Source organism: Nerophis lumbriciformis, linkage group LG36 (assembly GCF_033978685.3).
Source record: "Nerophis lumbriciformis linkage group LG36, RoL_Nlum_v2.1, whole genome shotgun sequence".
NCBI lineage: Eukaryota > Metazoa > Chordata > Actinopteri > Syngnathiformes > Syngnathidae > Nerophis > Nerophis lumbriciformis.
The window spans coordinates 12,771,289-12,791,227 of NC_084583.2; the positions used below are offsets into that span (position 1 = coordinate 12,771,289).

At 38.5% G+C, this 19,939-nt stretch overlaps 4 protein-coding genes across 4 annotated transcripts; all 4 read left to right on the forward strand.

Annotated features, from left to right (window-relative positions):
• The first annotated feature begins 9 nt into the window (after positions 1-9).
• Positions 10-3,833, forward strand: LOC133583010 (protocadherin beta-8-like). The gene is made up of 3 exons (XM_072912402.1): positions 10-390; positions 1,684-2,457; positions 3,795-3,833. The coding sequence occupies exons 1-3, from the start codon at positions 10-12 to the stop codon at positions 3,831-3,833; spliced, it is 1,194 nt and encodes a 397-aa protein (XP_072768503.1).
• A 1,392-nt stretch (positions 3,834-5,225) lies between these two features.
• Positions 5,226-10,609, forward strand: LOC133576794 (protocadherin gamma-A12-like). Its single transcript, XM_061930134.2, has 3 exons — positions 5,226-5,515; positions 6,773-7,556; positions 10,568-10,609. Exons 1-3 carry the CDS (start codon positions 5,226-5,228, stop codon positions 10,607-10,609), a joined length of 1,116 nt encoding a protein of 371 aa, XP_061786118.2.
• Positions 10,172-15,816, forward strand: LOC133583027 (protocadherin beta-16-like). The gene is made up of 2 exons (XM_072912403.1): positions 10,172-13,128; positions 15,775-15,816. The coding sequence occupies exons 1-2, from the start codon at positions 10,714-10,716 to the stop codon at positions 15,814-15,816; spliced, it is 2,457 nt and encodes an 818-aa protein (XP_072768504.1). The 5' UTR covers positions 10,172-10,713.
• LOC133583020 (protocadherin beta-16-like) lies at positions 15,763-19,787 on the forward strand. Its single transcript, XM_072912365.1, has one exon. The coding sequence runs from the start codon at positions 15,926-15,928 to the stop codon at positions 18,413-18,415; it is 2,490 nt and encodes an 829-aa protein (XP_072768466.1). The 5' UTR covers positions 15,763-15,925; the 3' UTR covers positions 18,416-19,787.
• The last annotated feature ends 152 nt before the right edge of the window (positions 19,788-19,939 follow it).

The following is a 19,939-nucleotide window of genomic DNA, read 5'->3' on the forward strand; positions in this document are numbered from 1 at the left end:
TATTGGAAAATGGCACCTCGAAAATGCGTCGCCGACGCACGATGGATTTGGCGAAGGTTTTCTGGCCCACGACACCAATTGGGACTGCTTATTTGCATCTTTTATTTGGTCACCACGGTAGGTGGTCAGATTCGTTATTCTATCCCAGAAGAAATGAAGAAAGGCTCGGTGATCGGTAATGTAGCGCAAGATCTTGGTTTGGATGTGAAAAGGCTGCGTTCAGGGCGGGCCCGCATCGTGACGGGCGAAAACGTCCAGTACACCGAGCTGAAGACAGACAAAGGGCTTCTCGTCGTTAACGACAGAATAGACCGGGAGCAGCTTTGTGGAGATGTGACGCCATGTAGCTTCAGCTTTGAGGTCATTTTAGAAAATCCGTTAGAATTGCACAGAATCATTGTTGAGGTTTTGGATATAAACGATCATGCTCCCATCTTTGCAAATAATGATAAAGCTCTCATATTTGAAATAAGTGAATCTACTTTAGCTGGAGTGCAGTTTCCTCTGCAGAGTGCAGATGATGAAGATGTGGGGCAAAATGCATTGCAGAATTACATTTTGTCACCTAACGATCATTTTATCCTGAATCAGCATGCAAATCCAGATGGCAGCAAATATGTTGAAATGGTGCTCCAGAAGCCTTTAGACAGAGAGCAACGTCCCCGTTTGTCTTTAAAATTAATTGCAGTGGATGGAGGAACACCACAAAGGTCTGGTACAGTAAATATAGACATACATGTGCTAGATGCAAATGACAACCGGCCTGTGTTTAACCAATCAGAATATAAAGCAACTGTCATGGAGAATGCAGTTAAAGGAACTAGTATAATTACTGTAAATGCTACAGATGCTGACAGTGGTTTAAATGGACTCATTACATATAGTTTGTCTAAAATGAAAGGAAGTGCAGCAGATATATTTAATGTTGATGAAAAAACAGGCACTATTTATGTGTCTGGTCAAATAGATTATGAAAAGGACAGAAAATATGAAGTGAGGGTGGAAGCAAAGGATCAAGGTGGGCTTACTGGAACGAGTAAAATTATATTTGATGTAATTGATGTAAATGACAATGCTCCAATTATTAATATAATGTCATTTTCAAGTCCTGTGTCCGAAGATTCGCCCCCTGGTACAACAATAGCAATTCTAAACATAAAGGATGCTGATTCTGAGAGAAATGGACAAATAACATGTTCCATAAATGGAAAAATGCCTTTTAGATTAGAGACGTCTTTAACAAATTATTACAATTTAATATCAGATCAGTACTTTGATAGAGAGTCTGTGTCAGAATATAACATAACAATAACAGCCACTGATCTTGGAACGCCCCCTCTTTCTACCTCAACAAAGTTACATCTTAGAATCTCAGACATTAATGACAATGCACCATTATTTGATAAAAACATTTATTCTGCTTATGTCTCAGAGAATAATTCTCCCGGCATTTCCATATTTGCTGTCACTGCTAGAGATGCTGATTGGAATCAAAATGCGAGAATATCTTATCTTTTAGAGGACACACAGATAAGTGGCAGTCCTGTTTCTACTTACGTTTCTTTGAATTCTGAAACTGGCGTTCTTAGTTCTGTTCGATCATTTGATTATGAGCAAATTAAACAACTGGACTTGGTGGTCAGAGCTCAGGATGGAGGCTCCCCTCCTCTTAGCAGCAATGTGAGCGTTCGCATCCTGATCCAGGACCAGAACGACAACGCCCCCCAGGTCCTGTACCCGGTCCAGACGGGCGGCTCGGTGCTGGCTGAAATGGTGCCTCGTTCAGCAGATGTGGGCTATCTGGTGACTAAAGTGGTGGCTGTTGATGTGGACTCTGGACAGAACGCCTGGCTCTCCTATAAAGTGCACAAAGCCACAGACAGGGCGCTGTTTGAAGTGGGCCTACACAATGGAGAAATAAGAACTGTCCGCCAAGTCACTGATAAAGATGCCGTCAAACAAAGACTGAGTGTTCTAGTGGAGGACAACGGGCAGCCCTCTCGTTCAGCTACAGTCATTGTTAACGTGGCGGTGGCGGACAGCTTCCCTGAAGTGCTGTCAGAGTTCACTGACTTTAGCATGCACGACAAGGAGTACAATGACAAGCTGACTTTTTACTTAGTCTTGGCTTTGGCTGTGGTCTCCTTCCTCTTCATCACCTGCTTGCTGCTCATCATATCAGTCAAAGTGTACAGGTGGAGACAGTCTCGCGTCCTGTACCACTCCAACCTCCCTGTCATTCCATATTATCCACCACGTTACTCAGACACTTTGGGGACAGGGACTCTCCAACACGTGTACAATTACGAGGTGTGCAGGACCACCGACTCCAGAAAAAGTGACATGAAGAATATGCAAGCCATGAGTCAAAGTTTAGTGAGTGTGGATGGAGCTGATGCTGATACACCACATGTGACCAAGCAGATGTCAGGAAACTTTTCACAGATGTCAACTTTGGTGAGTCAAATATTTTACCATTCTTTGTCCGTTTTCCATTTGACAACTTCCATTGACTTAAAGAGAGTCTGTTTGTCACTACTCTCCATGCTATTTTTAATATTGTTTTTAGCAAACATAACTCTTGACTCATAAAACTACCTTAAGAAAATTGGTAGTATATCTAATACCGCTAATTAATGTGTATTTTTCCCACTAGCAAATGAACGCTCATCCATTTTTACAGTAGGTCTATCAATATTTGAAATCAGGGACGGATTATTGGTGAGTAAATGTTTGTGAAATAATTAACCAAATATGTTTATGTCTTATAATAGTCACAGTTTACAGAGATCATTTTCATCTTGTTTTTACTGTAGTTGTATTATACATGGTGCTTGAAGTAATTCAAAATATTTACTGAACAAGTACAAGTATGGGTTTTTGAAGAAATACCATTGACAAATAACTTACTTTATCTATTACCTTTTGTTTTGTAATTGTGCTCATAGTTTAACAGACCCTGGTGGAACTTGTGATCTTTTGGCTATGTTTGAGAATATGAATGGAAATACAAACATTTTAATGCTGATAGGGTAAACATGTTCCTTTAGTATTTTCTGGTAACGTGCGGCATTCATCATGCCATCAGTTTTGACTAATCCCCTGGGCCTTTGTAGCTGATACGTTCCCAAAACATTAGAAAACCACCTGCATGTTTCACCATAAGAATGGTGTACCTTTCATCATGATTTGTGTTGATTCTTCTACAATTGCAACATTTTGGGTTGTGGCCACAGCAGTCAGTGTTGGTCTCGTCTCATCCTTTCAAAATAAGTTTCTTCCAGACGTTTTAAGGCTTGTCTATGGGCCGTATGCTGAGTATTGTAAGCAGGTGGCATAGCTGTTAGTTCTTAAAACTGCCTTTATGTTTGCTGAAGTTATGTGTGGGTTTTTCATTGCATCCCAAACAGTTTTGTGGCAGTTGTCTTTCAAATGTTGCTGAACTTTTCCTGAATCTTATATTTTCCACTTCTAAGTTAGAATTTGAACGATATTGATTGGCTTTCTCAATTCCCTGGATATCTGTTTGTATCCTTTCCTTGCTGGTGTATGTAATGTAGTTCAACTACAGTACCGTCTCCCACAGGTCAGTTAATGGTGTGCTTTTATTCCACATGAAATGGAATAACTTATGCTGCATTGGTTGAAACATGCAGTGGTCTATTAGGAGCCCAGAAACGGCACTGTCCTTTTATACACACACAGTACTTACAAACAAACAAATCGCAGGTGAGTATGGTTACCTTTAATATCCATGTAAACCTGTTTGTGTTAATGTGTGTGTGTGTTACCAGGCCAAAACCTCCAGAGAATGGGCTCGAGCAGTCATTTAGGTCATTTATTTTGTAAATATGATCTAAAAAGAGCAAACACAACCGCTTGATGTCTTCACTCTGCAAATAAATATGAGTGAAAGAAAATTATTTGTAATATTGTTAATAGTCTGTGGGAAATGGACAACACATAACACATTTTGCAATATGAGCACACCTGTAGATTTATTTTAAGAGATACAGGTTTATCAACAATTCTGCACACATAATTGTGTTCTTAATCATTAGGCCTTCCAGAATTGCCTTCGGTGTATTTTATGGGTATAATGCAGGACGCATATTTTATGTTCGAAGAAGGTTCTTGTCCATTGTTTTATCATTTCAAGTCCCCCTTTTGTAGGGACATTTACTTGTATTCTGCTACCCAACAAAATAAGATATTGTGTGGATCCTCAGATTGATGTCATTCTCTAATAAATGCATCAATAATGAATGTGACTCTCCTCTTTTGGTTATATTGACTTATCCAGTGTTGTTATTGCTTTTGTATTTATATGTTATTCATTTTGTACTGTGGAAAAAAATATTCATCAGTTTCTTAAGCCAGTGTTTAACAGTGGATATTTAGTTTTAATTCATGGCTCTTAGAGGTAAAATGAGTTGCCAATGTTTTTGTTCAGGGCCACTTACAGTAGGACAAAGTGAACATGTCAGTACTTTATCAATGGGCATCTGCTGTTGACCTATCCATGATGTATCTTTAATTAGAATAGAATGATACGTTGTTTGTACTTATTATATTGCTTGGTACGAAGTAAACAATGATGTTTCTCGGTCTCTGTCCATGGTGCTGAAATGCAGCTGAGGGGGGAAAAAATGTCGTTTTGTACTAAGCTTCTTATACTAGTTGTATTACATTCATAAGCATTGTTACTTGCACTGTGCATCTACCACTCAGTTGTATTGATTGCATATATATTTGTATAAGTAAAACATCCTAAAGATAAAACAGAAAGTGTTGTATTTGTATGGTCTTCGGTTTTTTTAAATTACTATTACAACATTTAAGAGCACATAGTGTGTGCAGGAACATTTGTTGCCCTGATGATTTTGGTGCAGCTGGAACAATTTCACATTTCAGCCTCTAAGGGACGCTATTGCATCGGAAATGAATGTGATAGTTATGTGATGCAGTGCAGCTCCCTTCTCTGTCACTGGCATTTATAGAAGAGAGCTTGTATGAACAACATATAACAACTGAGCTAAATAACATTGTCACTGATCAATGCTTTCGGCTGAAAATAGCCTAAGTATTTATTGTTTAGAGTCATTTTATTATTATTTTTTCACATGGAGTCCAACGATGACATTTGCAGTGGAGAAAGAAGATGGCGTTGTTTTTGGCGACGGGCGGCCTGCCTCTTTGTCTTGTTGTGTTGTTTTCTAAACGGAATGGAGGCACAAATCCGCTATTCAATCCCAGAGGAGATGAAAAAAGGCTCACTTGTTGGAAATGTGGCCCAGGATCTCGGTTTGGATCTAAAAAGACTCCGTTCTGGGCGTGCCCGCATCGTGACGGGGGAGAACGTTCAGTACACGGAGCTGAGGACAGACAAAGGGCTTCTGGTCGTCCATGAGAGGATAGATCGAGAGCTGCTTTGTGGAGACGTGACGCCGTGCAGCTTCACCTTTGAGATTTTACTGGAAAACCCCATGGAATTACACCCTGTGACCATCGAAGTGTTGGACGTCAATGATAACGCCCCCGCCTTTAAAAATAATCATTTGCAATTTGAAATAAGTGAGTCTGCTGCTCTTGGCTCCCGTTTTGTTTTGGAAAGTGCACATGATGCTGATGTGGGTGCAAACGGTCTGCAGAGCTACATTTTAACTCCAAGTGATCATTTTGTTTTAAAGGAACGCGTCAGTGGAGGCAGTAAATATGCAGAAATGGTGCTGCAGAAAGGATTAGACAGAGAAGAACAACCCCGACACTCTTTAAAATTAGTGGCTGTGGATGGTGGAAATCCACAGAGATCAGGTACAGTAAATATTAATATTAACATAATAGATGCAAATGATAATGGTCCTGTTTTTGACCAAACGACTTATAAAGTTAAAGTGGTTGAAAATGCAGTAAAAGGCACTCACGTTCTAACTGTGAATGCAACTGACGCAGATAGTGGATCAAATGCAAAAGTCATATACTCGTTTTCAAAATCAAATGCAGAAATAGAAGATACATTTCATATAAATGAGGAAACAGGATGTATAACTGTAGCAAACCAAATAGATTATGAAAAAGAAAAAACAATAGAGTTCATGGTTGAAGCTAAAGATCAAGGTGGACTGACTGAGTCAGCTAAAGTGGAAATAGAAGTAATAGATTTAAATGATAATGTTCCAGTCATAAATGTGATGTCCTTCACTAGTCCTGTGTCAGAAGACTCCCCAGCTGGTACCACTATTGGTATCATTAATGTTAAAGATCAAGATTCTGGAGATAATGGCCACGTCAGGTGTGCCATTGAGGGTCGCGTTCCATTTAGAATTAAATCCAATGTGAGAAATTATTTTGCATTATTGACTGATGCTGACTTAGATCGTGAAAGTGTGCCAGAATTTAACATCACTGTCGTTGCATCAGATTCTGGCTCACCTCCCCTGTCTAGTAAAATGACTTTTAATTTGAAAGTTTCAGACGTGAATGACAATGCTCCTGTGTTTCCAGTCAGCTTATATACTGCAAGTGTTGCAGAAAATAACTCTCCAGGTGTTTCTGTGCTAAAAGTTAGTGCTAAAGACCCTGATGAAAACCAGAACGCTCGTGTTTCTTACATGTTGGAGGAGCGTGAAATCGGAGGAACTCCAGTTACTGAATTTGTGTCCGTTAATGCAGAAAGTGGAGTCATTAGTGCAGTTCGCTCATATGATTATGAACAAATTAAAGAAATAGTGTTTACTGTCAAAGCTCAGGATGGAGGTTCTCCTCCTCTCAGCCGCAACGTGACCGTTCGCATGATAATCCAGGACCAGAACGACAACGCCCCCCAGGTCTTGTACCCGGTCCAGACGGGCGGCTCGGTGCTGGCTGAAATGGTGCCTCGTTCAGCAGATGTGGGCTATCTGGTGACTAAAGTGGTGGCTGTGGATGTGGACTCTGGACAGAACGCCTGGCTCTCCTATAAAGTGCACAAAGCCACAGACAGGGCGCTGTTTGAAGTGGGCCTACACAATGGAGAAATAAGAACTGTCCGCCAAGTCACTGATAAAGATGCCGTCAAACAAAGACTGAGTGTTCTAGTGGAGGACAACGGGCAGCCCTCTCGTTCAGCTACAGTCATTGTTAACGTGGCGGTGGCGGACAGCTTCCCTGAAGTGCTGTCAGAGTTCACTGACTTTAGCATGCACGACAAGGAGTACAATGACAAGCTGACTTTTTACTTAGTCTTGGCTTTGGCTGTGGTCTCCTTCCTCTTCATCACCTGCTTGCTGCTCATCATATCAGTCAAAGTGTACAGGTGGAGACAGTCTCGCGTCCTGTACCACTCCAACCTCCCTGTCATTCCATATTATCCACCACGTTACTCAGACACTTTGGGGACAGGGACTCTCCAACACGTGTACAATTACGAGGTGTGCAGGACCACAGACTCCAGAAAAAGTGACATGAAGAATATGCAAGACATGAGTCAAAGTTTAGTGAGTGTGGAAGGAGCTGAAGCTGATACACCACATGTGACCAAGCAGATGTCAGGAAACTTTTCACAGATGTCAACTTTGGTGAGTCTCATGTTTCACCATTATCTGTCTGCTTTTTATGTCTGCTTTTATGCCGGCTCAATACTTTTTCTCCAGGGCGGTGGAAAGTTCATGTTCTACAGTCACTTAACTTTGATATATTGCAATGTGCGGCTACAATTTTAATAGCTTATTGTTCTTTCCACTGCTGATTTTGGGACAAGAGGAGGGTGGAGTATATTAGCAATTTTAAAAATGAAGCTGTAATTCTATCCATCCATCCATCCATTGTCTACAGCTTGTCCCTCTCGACTGGAGCCTATCCCAGCTGCAGTTGCCACCTGAAGCTGTTTTTAATGTGCTGATTTTTGAGGCTGTCCTTGACCAAATTTACATCCATCCATTTGCTACCGCTTGTCCCTTTCGGGGTTGCGGGGGTGCTGGAGCCTATCTCAGCTGCATTCAGGTGGAAGGCGAGGTACACCCTGGACAAGTCGCCATCTGAAGCTGTAGTTGAATGTGCTTATTTTTAAGGCTGTCTTTTACCAAATATATTTTTTATCAATTGTCTTTCTGGAAGGCCCATCTTTAGTATTTGAGCTGATAATATCCTTATGCAACTATTTACAGTACATGTCCCCTACCATCAAATCTCCGTATATATAGTTCTGAGTTGATTCCTCACCTGTCACCTGGGATCTATTTCATAAATATATCATGTGTACTATTTTTTTCATTTTTTTAAATCAAATCAACTTCATTTATAAAGCACATTTAAAATTTACCACAGGGGTAGCCAAAGTGATGTACGATGGGCAGGTTAAAAGATAATAAGAGAACCGAGCAAACACAACACAACACAAACAGAGCACGATAAAAAAAAAAAAAAATACAATAAATTAAACATAAAAACAGGTTCACAGCAGGTGTATTATGGGGCGCCATAGCAGGATGGAGATCACTCAGTGTTAAAGCCACGGACTTCCAATGACCCTTCTTTGTTCCACATGTGCACTTAAGAAAAATGTGAGTGAATGCTGATCTTTTTGTCGATTGCTGATGGATCGAAAATACCAAATAAGTTAGAAATACCTGCTCGTCACAATGTAATAGATGTAGCCCACTTCTGCAGGGACAACATATCTAAACCTAGCGCTATATCAGTGTCAACGTCACTTCCGTAATTTAATCTCAAATTGTTTGGCACTAATATTTATACACAGTTTATCAGTAAATAGCTACAGAACATTCTGTTTAGTCTTTAGTTTAGTTTAGTGTCCCTTGACTTTAACCACATCTTAAATATGTCATTTCTGTGTGACCATGTTTTGTATTAGTCGTGTTTTGTTTTGTTTAGTTATTGGACTCTTTAGTTTCTGGCTTTTCACTCCCTTGTCTTGTTTCCATGGTTACCCATTAGTTTCACCCGTTCCACGTTTGGACTCATTGTGCACTCTTGTTTGTCACCATAGCAACCCATTAGTTTTCACCTGTCACGTCACGCACCTGTTTCACGTTTTGAGTCACGCACCTGTTTTCGTTAATCATGTCTGTAGTATTTAAGTTCATTGTTTTCAGTTTGTCTAGCTGGCGACATCCCACATGTATGCTCTGCACATTCCTGACACTTGATTTCATGTCCATCGTTCATGCTGCTCCTTTAGTCCATGCCAAGCAAGTTTTTGTTTATTAATGCCACAGTTAGTGTTTTTTTGTTGTTCATAGTTTCTGCCTTTGTGCAAGTATTTGTTTTCATAGCCAAGTTGTTTCTCCGCCACTGTGCACGCTTTTCGTTTTTTTTTTTTTTTTTATAGTAATAAACAATCATGTACTCCCCTTCACGCCACGTATGGTCCAAATCTTTTGCACCTCGGGAGAACAAACCACGCCACAGTCCCAGTCTTGACAAAATACAGTGCTGCATTGAATACAAATAGTATTAGCTTTTGTCCCCTTTGTTCAAACAATGCCTCAAATACTAAAGATAATGGAAATGTATTAAACTCCGCAAACTGCAGAACATTTACAAAACAAAAACATGCTCAACTATAAGTTTGGAATATTATTCAGTCTATAAAGTTTCTGTTTGACATTGAACAACAATATAGCTCAATCTCAAACGTTTTAAATTAGATGAAAATTATAACTGCTAGTAATATCAAAACATGTGCATTCTGTTGACTTTAGGCTTTCTGCATATGCGGTCCTCTTTTAGTAATTAAATTAAATGTTTCCTTTGAGATTTTAATCAAATATACAATATACACAGTGATTTTAGGTGTGTGTCTGTAAATGTGTATGCATGTGACACTGATAGTTTTATTGGTGTGTCTTAATTGCTCTATTGTCATTGAGCCATATAAGGTTAGTTCCACAAATCCAGTAAAGTTTCAGCACCATGGACAGCATCCGTGCATCACGATATTCAGTGTCTTCTTCCCAATGTTAATGTCCCATTGTGATAACGTTTTTTAAGTTTAGCATAAGTAATTTAAGTCACGTCTTGTACAGTCACAAATGTAAAATTGTGAGTTTGTGAAAAATGACTAAATCAAACATCGAATTATTATTTCAATTTTAATGATATAATATGAAGTACAAAATAAGTCTGATTTGCTTGCACCATATGGGATTTTTTGTTTTCCAAAGAAAAACAATCTTTGATTTTAAATTTCATACAAAAGACATCATTCTGACACCATGTTAGAAAATCTGAAATATATTGTTTGAGGTCTATTTCTAAACGTGATTAAATCAAGATGTTTTTTTTAACAAGGCATTAACATTTTGAAAATAGAAGTTCACCAATGATCATGGAAATATGTCTAGGTCTTAAAGCGTTGAATTAAAAAATATTTCACTCATTTGAATATTTGTATTCATGATATTGGCCATTATATGTATTATTAGTCGTTTTAACATGAATAATTCATTTGAACTGGTAATACACAAACAAGTGTACTACTGTGAAAATGCTCTGAGGGCCGCTGTTGACACGTCATTGAATAAGAGTGAAATTATTCAATGCTGTGGTCCTATTGGTCTCCTTTTAGAGCTTCACTGCTGAGGAAAACGACGGTCCGCTCGCCATTTGAAGAAAAATATTTTGTGTGGATCAATAATTTTATTTCGGATTTATTGTTTGAGGAGTATCTACTTTAATTCTGAAGGATTTTTGACGTCTTTTGTGGTTTTGAGGATGGATTATATGTGGATAAACGCAGTCAGAGGTCGATGGCTCGCACTGTTTGTCATTCTTTGTCTCTGCGAGCTGAGCTCAGTGAGTGGACAGGCTCGCTATTCCATACCGGAGGAGCAGGCAGAAGGCTCTTTTGTTGGAAACATTGCCAGAGATTTGGGCTTGGATGTGGCCAGACTAGTAGCAGGTAAAGCTCGTATTATCACCAAGGAAGATCGGCAGTATGTTGATTTAAAGCGAGACAAAGGCACACTTGTTATTAAAGAGCGCATCGACCGAGAAGAGCTTTGTGGAAAGACGACGCCCTGCAGCTTCAGTTTTGACATCATTTTAGAAAATCCAATCCAGCTTTATCGTGTAACAGTGGAAGTTATAGATATTAATGATAATAGCCCCTCGTTCCCTCAGCATGAAATTAATTTAAAAATTACAGAAAATGCTGCAGTGGGCACCCGTTTCTCTCTTGCTAATGCAGCTGACACTGATGTTGGTATTAATGATATTCAGAAATACTCACTAAAACCTTCAGATAATTTTAAATTAGAGATACAAAGCCAGCCGGACGGAATGAAGGTTATAGAAATGGTTTTACAGAAGCCTTTAGACAGAGAGGAAGAGGAGACTCACACTCTCATGTTGATTGCTTCAGATGGCGGTGAGCCACATAGATCAGGGACGGTGAGAATTCAAATCACTGTGCTGGATGCCAACGATAACGCACCTGTGTGCAGCCAGCCTGTTTATAAGGTAGATGTTCGAGAAAATTCACCTGAAGGAACGTTGATTGCTACTGTTAGTGCAAGTGACGCTGATGCAGGCCTCAATGGTGACGTCACGTATTCGACTCCACATGTGACGGTGGAGGCAAAACAACTTTTTCACGTAAACGTCAGAACGGGAGATATCAAAGTTACAGGCAAAATCGATTTTGAAAAATCTAGGAGCTATCAATTAAATGTCCAAGCTAGTGATCATGAAGGCTATGCAAATACATGTAAAGTTATTGTTAACATAATTGATGAGAATGACAATGTCCCTACAATTAAATTAATGTCATTTTCTCAGTCCATACCTGAGGATTCTCCCCCAGGTACAACTGTAGCTGTTTTTAACGTGAATGATGAAGACTCTGATAGCAACGGTGTTGTCAAGTGCTCCATTAATTCCGATGTCCCTTTCAAAATTGAGTCTTCATTAACAGGTTATTACACCATCGTGACAGAAAACTTCTTAGACAGAGAAAGTGTTTCTGAATATAATGTTACCATAACAGTGTCTGACCAAGGCTCTCCTCCTCTGTCTAGTAGCAAAAACATAAACGTTAAAATATCTGACGTTAACGACAGCCCGCCCAAATTCCATCAGTCAGAATACAGTAAGAATGTTCCAGAGAACAACTCTCCTGGTTTTTCTGTGTTTACTGTCAGTGCTAGTGATGCAGACTGGGGCCAGAACGCTCGAGTGTCTTACTTCCTGGAGGAGAAAGAAGTTAATGGAGTAGCTGTGTCTTCTTTTGTCTCAGTCAACTCAGAGAACGGTGTCATCCACGCAGTCCGATCTTTTGATTACGAACAAATTAAGTCCTTCGACTTTAACGTTACCGCCCGTGACGCCGGATCCCCTCCTTTAAGTTCTGTAGCCACAGTTCATATACTGATCCAGGACCAGAACGACAACGCCCCCCAGGTCCTGTACCCGGTTCAGACGGGCGGCTCGGTGCTGGCTGAAATGGTGCCTCGTTCAGCAGATGTGGGCTATCTGGTGACTAAAGTGGTGGCTGTTGATGTGGACTCTGGACAGAACGCCTGGCTCTCCTATAAAGTGCACAAAGCCACAGACAGGGCGCTGTTTGAAGTGGGCCTACACAATGGAGAAATAAGAACTGTCCGCCAAGTCACTGATAAAGATGCCGTCAAACAAAGACTGAGTGTTCTAGTGGAGGACAACGGGCAGCCCTCTCGTTCAGCTACAGTCATTGTTAACGTGGCGGTGGCGGACAGCTTCCCTGAAGTGCTGTCAGAGTTCACTGACTTTAGCATGCACGACAAGGAGTACAATGACAAGCTGACTTTTTACTTAGTCTTGGCTTTGGCTGTGGTCTCCTTCCTCTTCATCACCTGCTTGCTGCTCATCATATCAGTCAAAGTGTACAGGTGGAGACAGTCTCGCGTCCTGTACCACTCCAACCTCCCTGTCATTCCATATTATCCACCACGTTACTCAGACACTTTGGGGACAGGGACTCTCCAACACGTGTACAATTACGAGGTGTGCAGGACCACCGACTCCAGAAAAAGTGACATGAAGAATATGCAAGCCATGAGTCAAAGTTTAGTGAGTGTGGATGGAGCTGATGCTGATACACCACATGTGACCAAGCAGATGTCAGGAAACTTTTCACAGATGTCAACTTTGGTGAGTGAAACTTTTTACCATTTTTCTCTGGTTTTTTGCTTTAAAACTACACTGCCTTTTGGAGGTTGCAATAGTGTCCTTTTGCAACATGAACATGCTGCTTCATCTGTTTAAGAACATTAAGGTATACATACTTGCTAGATCTCTCTTAAATGATCTTGTTTGACTGCTCCTGTTATGTTGGACATGTTCTTGATCATGTTTGAAAGAACCATGCCTAGCTTTATGGCTGGAGTTTTGTTTTAGCTTCAGTGTTTTAAACTACATGGCACATATAAGGTACACAGGTCATTTTGTGGAAATATGAGTAGATCATCACCTGTCATAAACTGTCCTAAGGTTTCATGGTTTAGGTTAGTTAGGTCTTCCAGTATGTGTATATTAATTATACTGCCAATATACGGAAATCATATCCAGTTCCATCATGTTTCCTCATAGCCTGGTTTTGTATCATTTTAGTTAATTACAACTTTTTTGGGTTTTTAACTATTCACAATTTATTCACTCTTTTCGATGTTTGTGTCTGATAACTGTTTTAGTATATAAAGTACATTATTTCAGACTCCATACTTAAGATGCTGTTGATTGTGTAAGTTTGACAACTTTCAAATTAAGAGTGTATCATGTTTATTTTTCTCTTAAGATTTACAAGAGGTAGAAAATAGATGAATGGATAGATTTGTAAAATATATTAGTATTTTATTATGTTTTTTCATTTGTTTGAAAGTCAAAGGAAACTCTTAATACTTCATCAGCTGTGTACTGATTTGAACTTTGACATGTTGACATAAGTTTTTCAATGTTCATCCAAAACATAAATGAATGCCTCGCCTTAATGTGGGCCATTAAAACAGATTGTTTATATTGATGCTATGTGAATCAAATTGTGTTTCATGCATAGTTTGGACTACATTGAGTAAATTGATATATTTTATTAGTTTATAAAGCCTTACCGTGGCTGTAACATTTGTCAGTCATTTTTGTTTGCAGGCATTCAAGTGGTGTAGCAGGTTTGCATGTGTATTTTTAATTTAATTATTCTTAGTGTTGTTGTTTAACTTGTGGTGGTGTGTCTGGATGTATTTTCTGGAATTGAGTCGTACACAGTTGATTCCAGAAAGCAACTAAATAGTTTCAGGTCAATAGAAAGTATCTCACTTGACATCATTGTGCTCAGTGAACATTCCATTTCTGTTTTTCACAGCGTTTTAATTCAAATATGCCAAAATGTTTCTTTTTTTAAAGTGAGAATACAAGTATTTGTGATAAAACAGTAGAGTCCTTGCCTCTTTTGATACACATATATTTTCAAAAATGTGATGAAAATTATGGACCGCCTTAACCAAAAAATATTTACAACAACAACAAAATGTGTAATTTTACATCCACGGTGTATAATATACATTTTTAAAACAGTATTTTCCCATAAGAGTGACTTACACAACTACAATTAAACTCTAAGGTGAATTAATTAAACTAACGCCATTATATATATATATATATATATATATATATATATATATATAAAGATTATCATGAAATTGTTTATTTGTATCTCGTCCTCACAACCACCATTGAGTTCTTGCACGCCAGAAGAACATCTCATGGTTTTAAACGTCTTGTGAATCTGATAATTATTTAAACACACACACACACAGGCATACACATGTACACTCACTCACACACACACTCATGCACACAAACTGTCTTTCAATGTACCATATGCAGAAAAAAATAAAAATAAAAATAAAGAAAACACCTCACGTTACCAACATTAACACTTACTTTAGGGCGGTTTTATTTTGTATTTGTTGTCCAGCATAAAGATTGTATGTGTTTATTGGTGTCACATTTAACTGTTTAAAGTTAAATAATTAATGTTTTGTTATTTGTTTTGTGTGTTTTTTTTTCTCACAGCCTTTAGAATATTTAAATTAATTATCGTTGTACTAATAATCACTACTGTCCATGGTGCTGAAATTAGTTGTGACTAAAAGTAATTTACCTCAAATATAGTAGCACGTCTCCAATTATACACGTGTAAAGAAATTACTTAAACACAACCATAAAAACACTGATGTTGAATATAAAATATACAAAATTTAGCAATGAATAATTATATTAAATATATTATGTTTACCAATGTTTTAAATCACTGTTACTGAGATTTTAATTTAACTAATAAAAAACTGCGAAAATCACTCATCAGAAAATGTATCTATGAATGTCAGATAGTGAAATTAATATTATTGAAAAATATATACATCTATAATAATTAGGCTTTATTTACTAAGTTAATGTATAATCTCCTACAAAGTTTTGCATTTTTTTTCTCGCTGATTGGAAGTTATTTTTTTCTAACATGTCCTTCGTAACTTCAAAATAAATGTCAAAACACGACCATAGGACGACGGATGAGCTTAATGTGCTTTGAAATAATTTTTATTTTGTTCTATTACGCATTTCAGTTGTTTATTTTAATCAGCATATGCATCTTTAATTAATTTAATGTCTGTAATAAATCTGTTTGGCTGTTGAAAAATATGAAGGTGTATTACTGTGAAAATGCTGTGAGGGCCGCTGTTGACACGTCATTGAATAAGAGTGACAATATTCAGTGCTGTGGTCCTATTGGTCTCCTTTTAGAGCTGCATTGCTTGCGAAGACGACGGTCTGTTCGCCATTTGAAGAGAAATCTTTCTTGTGGATCCTCTTGTTTATTTTGTTGTTTTTGTTTGAGGAGTGTCTGTGTTCAATCTGAAGGATTATTACCACCGTTTTTATTTTCATCTTGAGGATGGATTGTATGTGGATAAACGCAGTCAGAGGCCGATGGCGCGCACTGTTTGTCATTCTTTGTCTCTGCGAGCTGAGCTCAGTGAGTGGACAGGCTCGCTATTCCATACCGGAGGAGCAGGCAGAAGGCTCTTTTGTTGGAAACATTGCCAGAGATTTGGGCTTGGATGTGGCCAGACTAGTAGCAGGTAAAGCTCGTATTATCACCAAGGAAGATCGGCAGTATGTTGATTTAAAGCGAGACAAAGGCACACTTGTTATTAAAGAGCGCATCGACCGAGAAGAGCTTTGTGGAAAGACGACGCCCTGCAGCTTCAGTTTTGACATCATTTTAGAAAATCCGATCCAGCTTCATCGTGTAACAGTGGAAGTTATAGATATTAATGATAATAGCCCCTCGTTCCCACAACATGAAATTAATTTGAAAATAGCTGAATATGCTGCAGTGGGCACCCGTTTCTCTCTTGCTAATGCAGACGACCCTGACGTTGGTATTAATGATATTCAGAAATATATTCTTAAACCATCAGATCATTTTAAATTAGAAGTTCAGACCGAAGCAAACGGGAGAAAAGTTGTAGAAATGGTTTTACAGAAGCTTTTAGACAGAGAGGAAGAGGAGACTCACACTCTCATGTTGATTGCTTCAGATGGCGGTGAGCCACATAGATCAGGGACGGTGAGAATTCAAATCACTGTGCTGGATGCCAACGATAACGCACCTGTGTGCAGCCAGCCTGTTTATAAGGTAGATGTTCGAGAAAATTCACCTGTAGGAATGTTGATTACTACTGTTAGTGCAAGTGACGCTGATACAGGCCTCAATGCTGACATCACTTATTCCACCCCTCAAATCAGCAAGGAGGCACAAAAGCTTTTTGAGGTCAATTTTAAGACAGGAGAAATTAAAATCAAAGGTAAATTAGATTTTGAAAAATCTATCTCACATGAGTTAAAGATTCAAGCCAGTGATCATGGAGGATTTACTGATATATGTAAAGTTATTGTTAGCATAATTGATGAGAATGACAATGTCCCTACAATTAAATTAATGTCATTTTCACAGTCCATACCTGAGGATTCTCCCCCAGGTACAACTGTAGCTGTTTTTAACGTGAATGATGAAGACTCTGATGGCAACGGTGTTGTCAAGTGCTCCATTAATTCTGACGTCCCTTTCAAAATTGAGTCTTCATTAACAGGTTATTACACCATTGTGACCGACAACTTTTTAGACAGAGAAAGTGTTTCTGAATATAATGTTACCATAACAGTGTCTGACCAAGGCTCTCCTCCTCTGTCTAGTAGTAAAAACATAAACGTTAAAATATCTGACGTGAATGACAGCCCGCCCAAATTCCATCAGTCAGAATACAGTAAGAATGTACCAGAGAACAACTCTCCTGGTTTTTCTGTGTTTACTGTCAGTGCTAGTGATGCAGACTGGGGCCAGAACGCTCGAGTGTCTTACTTTCTGGAGGAGAAAGAAGTTAATGGAGTAGCTGTGTCTTCTTTTGTCTCTGTCAACTCAGAGAACGGTGTCATCCACGCAGTCCGATCTTTTGATTACGAACAAATTAAATCTTTTCACTTTAACGTTACCGCCCGCGATGCTGGATCTCCTCCTTTGAGTTCTGTAGCCACAGTTCATATCCTGATCCAGGACCAGAACGACAACGCCCCCCAGGTCCTGTACCCGGTCCAGACGGGCGGCTCGGTGCTGGCTGAAATGGTGCCTCGTTCAGCCGATGTGGGCTATCTGGTGACTAAAGTGGTGGCTGTGGATGTGGACTCTGGACAGAACGCCTGGCTCTCCTATAAAGTGCACAAAGCCACAGACAAGGCGCTGTTTGATGTGGGCCTACACAATGGAGAAATAAGAACTGTCCGCCAAGTCACTGATAAAGATGCCGTCAAACAAAGACTGAGTGTTCTAGTGGAGGACAACGGGCAGCCCTCTCGTTCAGCTACAGTCATTGTTAACGTGGCGGTGGCGGACAGCTTCCCTGAAGTGCTGTCAGAGTTCACTGACTTTAGCATGCACGACAAGGAGTACAATGACAAGCTGACTTTTTACTTAGTCTTGGCTTTGGCTGTGGTCTCCTTCCTCTTCATCACCTGCTTGCTGCTCATCATATCAGTCAAAGTGTACAGGTGGAGACAGTCTCGCGTCCTGTACCACTCCAACCTCCCTGTCATTCCATATTATCCACCACGTTACTCAGACACTTTGGGGACAGGGACTCTCCAACACGTGTACAATTACGAGGTGTGCAGGACCACCGACTCCAGAAAAAGTGACATGAAGAATATGCAAGACATGAGTCAAAGTTTAGTGAGTGTGGATGGAGCTGATGCTGATACACCACATGTGACCAAGCAGATGTCAGGAAACTTTTCACAGATGTCAACTTTGGTGAGTGAAACATTTTACCATTTTTCTCTGGTTTTGTGTTTTAAAACTGACACTGTCTTTTGGAGGTTACAATAGTGTCACTTTGCAACATGAACATGCTGCTTCATCTGTTTAAGAACATTAAGGTATACATACTTGCTAGATCTCTCTTAAATGATCTTGTTAGACTGCTCCTGTTATGTTGGACATTTTCTTGATCATGTTTGAAAGAACCCTGCCTAGCTTTATGGCTGGAGTTTTGTTTAGCTTCAGTGTTTTAAACTACATGGCACATATAAGGTACACAGGCAATTTTGTGTAAATATGAGTTGATCATCACCTGTCCTAAGGTTTCAGATTGTTTAGGTTAGTTAGGTCTTCCAGTATGTGTATATTAATTTCACTGCCAATATACTGAAATCATATCCAGTTCCATCATGTTTCCTCATAGCCTGGTTTTGTATCATTTTAGTTAATTACATTTTTTTTTGTTTTTAACTATTCACAATTTATTCACTGTTTTCTATGTTTGTGTCTGATAACTGTTTTAGTATATAAAGTACACCATTTCTGACTTCATACTTAAGATGCTGTTGATTGTGTAAGTTTGACAACTTTCAAATTAAGAGTGTATCATGTTTGTTTTTCTCTTAATATTTACAAGAGGTAAAAAATAGATGAATGGATGGATTTGTAAAATATATTAGTATTTTATTTATTTTTTTCATTTGTTTGAAAGTCAAAGGAAACTCTTAATACTTCATCAGCTGTGTACTGATTTGAACTTTGACATGTTGACATAAGTTCATCAATTTTCATCCAAAATATAAATTAGTGTCTTGCCTTAATGTGGGCCACTAAAACAGATTGTTTATGTAAGATCATATTGATGCTATGTGAATCAAATTGTTTTTCATGCATAATTTGGACTAGAGTGAGTAAATGTATATATTTTAGTAGTTTATACAGTCTTACCGTGGCTGTAACATTTGTCAGTCATTTTTGTTTGCAGGCATTCAAGTGGTGCAGCAGGTTTGCATGTATATTTTAAAATAAGTATTATTAGTTTTAATGTTTAACTTGTGGTGGTGTGTCTGTATGTATTTTTTTGGAATTGAGTCGTACAAAGTTGATCCTACAAAGCAACTAAATAGTTTCAGCTCAATAGAAAGCATCTCACTTGTGCGCAGTGAACATTTCCTCTCGGTTTTTCGTAGTGTTATTATTCAAATATGCCAAAATACAATTCTTTGTGATAAACAGTAGAGTCCTTGCCTCTTTTGATACACAGATCTTTTAAAACATGTGATGATAAATTATGCACCGCCTCACCCAAAAAAATATTTACAACAACACAATGTGTACTATTACATCCACTGTGTATAATACACATTATTGATATTTTATTTTCCCATAAGAGTGACTTGCACAACTACAAATAAACTCTTAGGGGAAATAATTAAACTAACGCCAGCTTATATATATATATATATATATATATATATATATATATATATATATATATATATATATATATATATATATATATATATATATATATATATATATAAATTATACATATATATATATATATATATATATATATATATATATATATAT

Bases quoted from the DNA above. Each gene is read 5' to 3' on its own strand.
- LOC133583010 (XM_072912402.1), top strand. From the start codon at position 10: ATGGCACCTCGAAAATGCGTCGCCGACGCACGATGGATTTGGCGAAGG. The intron at 391-1,683 runs AGAATCATTGTT...AGCAGCAATGTG, and splicing joins AAAATCCGTTAGAATTGCAC to AGCGTTCGCATCCTGATCCA. The intron at 2,458-3,794 runs GTGAGTCAAATA...GTGTGTTACCAG, and splicing joins TTTCACAGATGTCAACTTTG to GCCAAAACCTCCAGAGAATG.
- LOC133576794 (XM_061930134.2), top strand. From the start codon at position 5,226: ATGGAGGCACAAATCCGCTATTCAATCCCAGAGGAGATGAAAAAAGGC. The intron at 5,516-6,772 runs GTTGGACGTCAA...TCCTCCTCTCAG, and splicing joins CACCCTGTGACCATCGAAGT to CCGCAACGTGACCGTTCGCA. The intron at 7,557-10,567 runs GTGAGTCTCATG...GTCTCCTTTTAG, and splicing joins TTTCACAGATGTCAACTTTG to AGCTTCACTGCTGAGGAAAA.
- LOC133583027 (XM_072912403.1), top strand. From the start codon at position 10,714: ATGGATTATATGTGGATAAACGCAGTCAGAGGTCGATGGCTCGCACTG. The intron at 13,129-15,774 runs GTGAGTGAAACT...GTCTCCTTTTAG, and splicing joins TTTCACAGATGTCAACTTTG to AGCTGCATTGCTTGCGAAGA.
- LOC133583020 (XM_072912365.1), top strand. From the start codon at position 15,926: ATGGATTGTATGTGGATAAACGCAGTCAGAGGCCGATGGCGCGCACTG.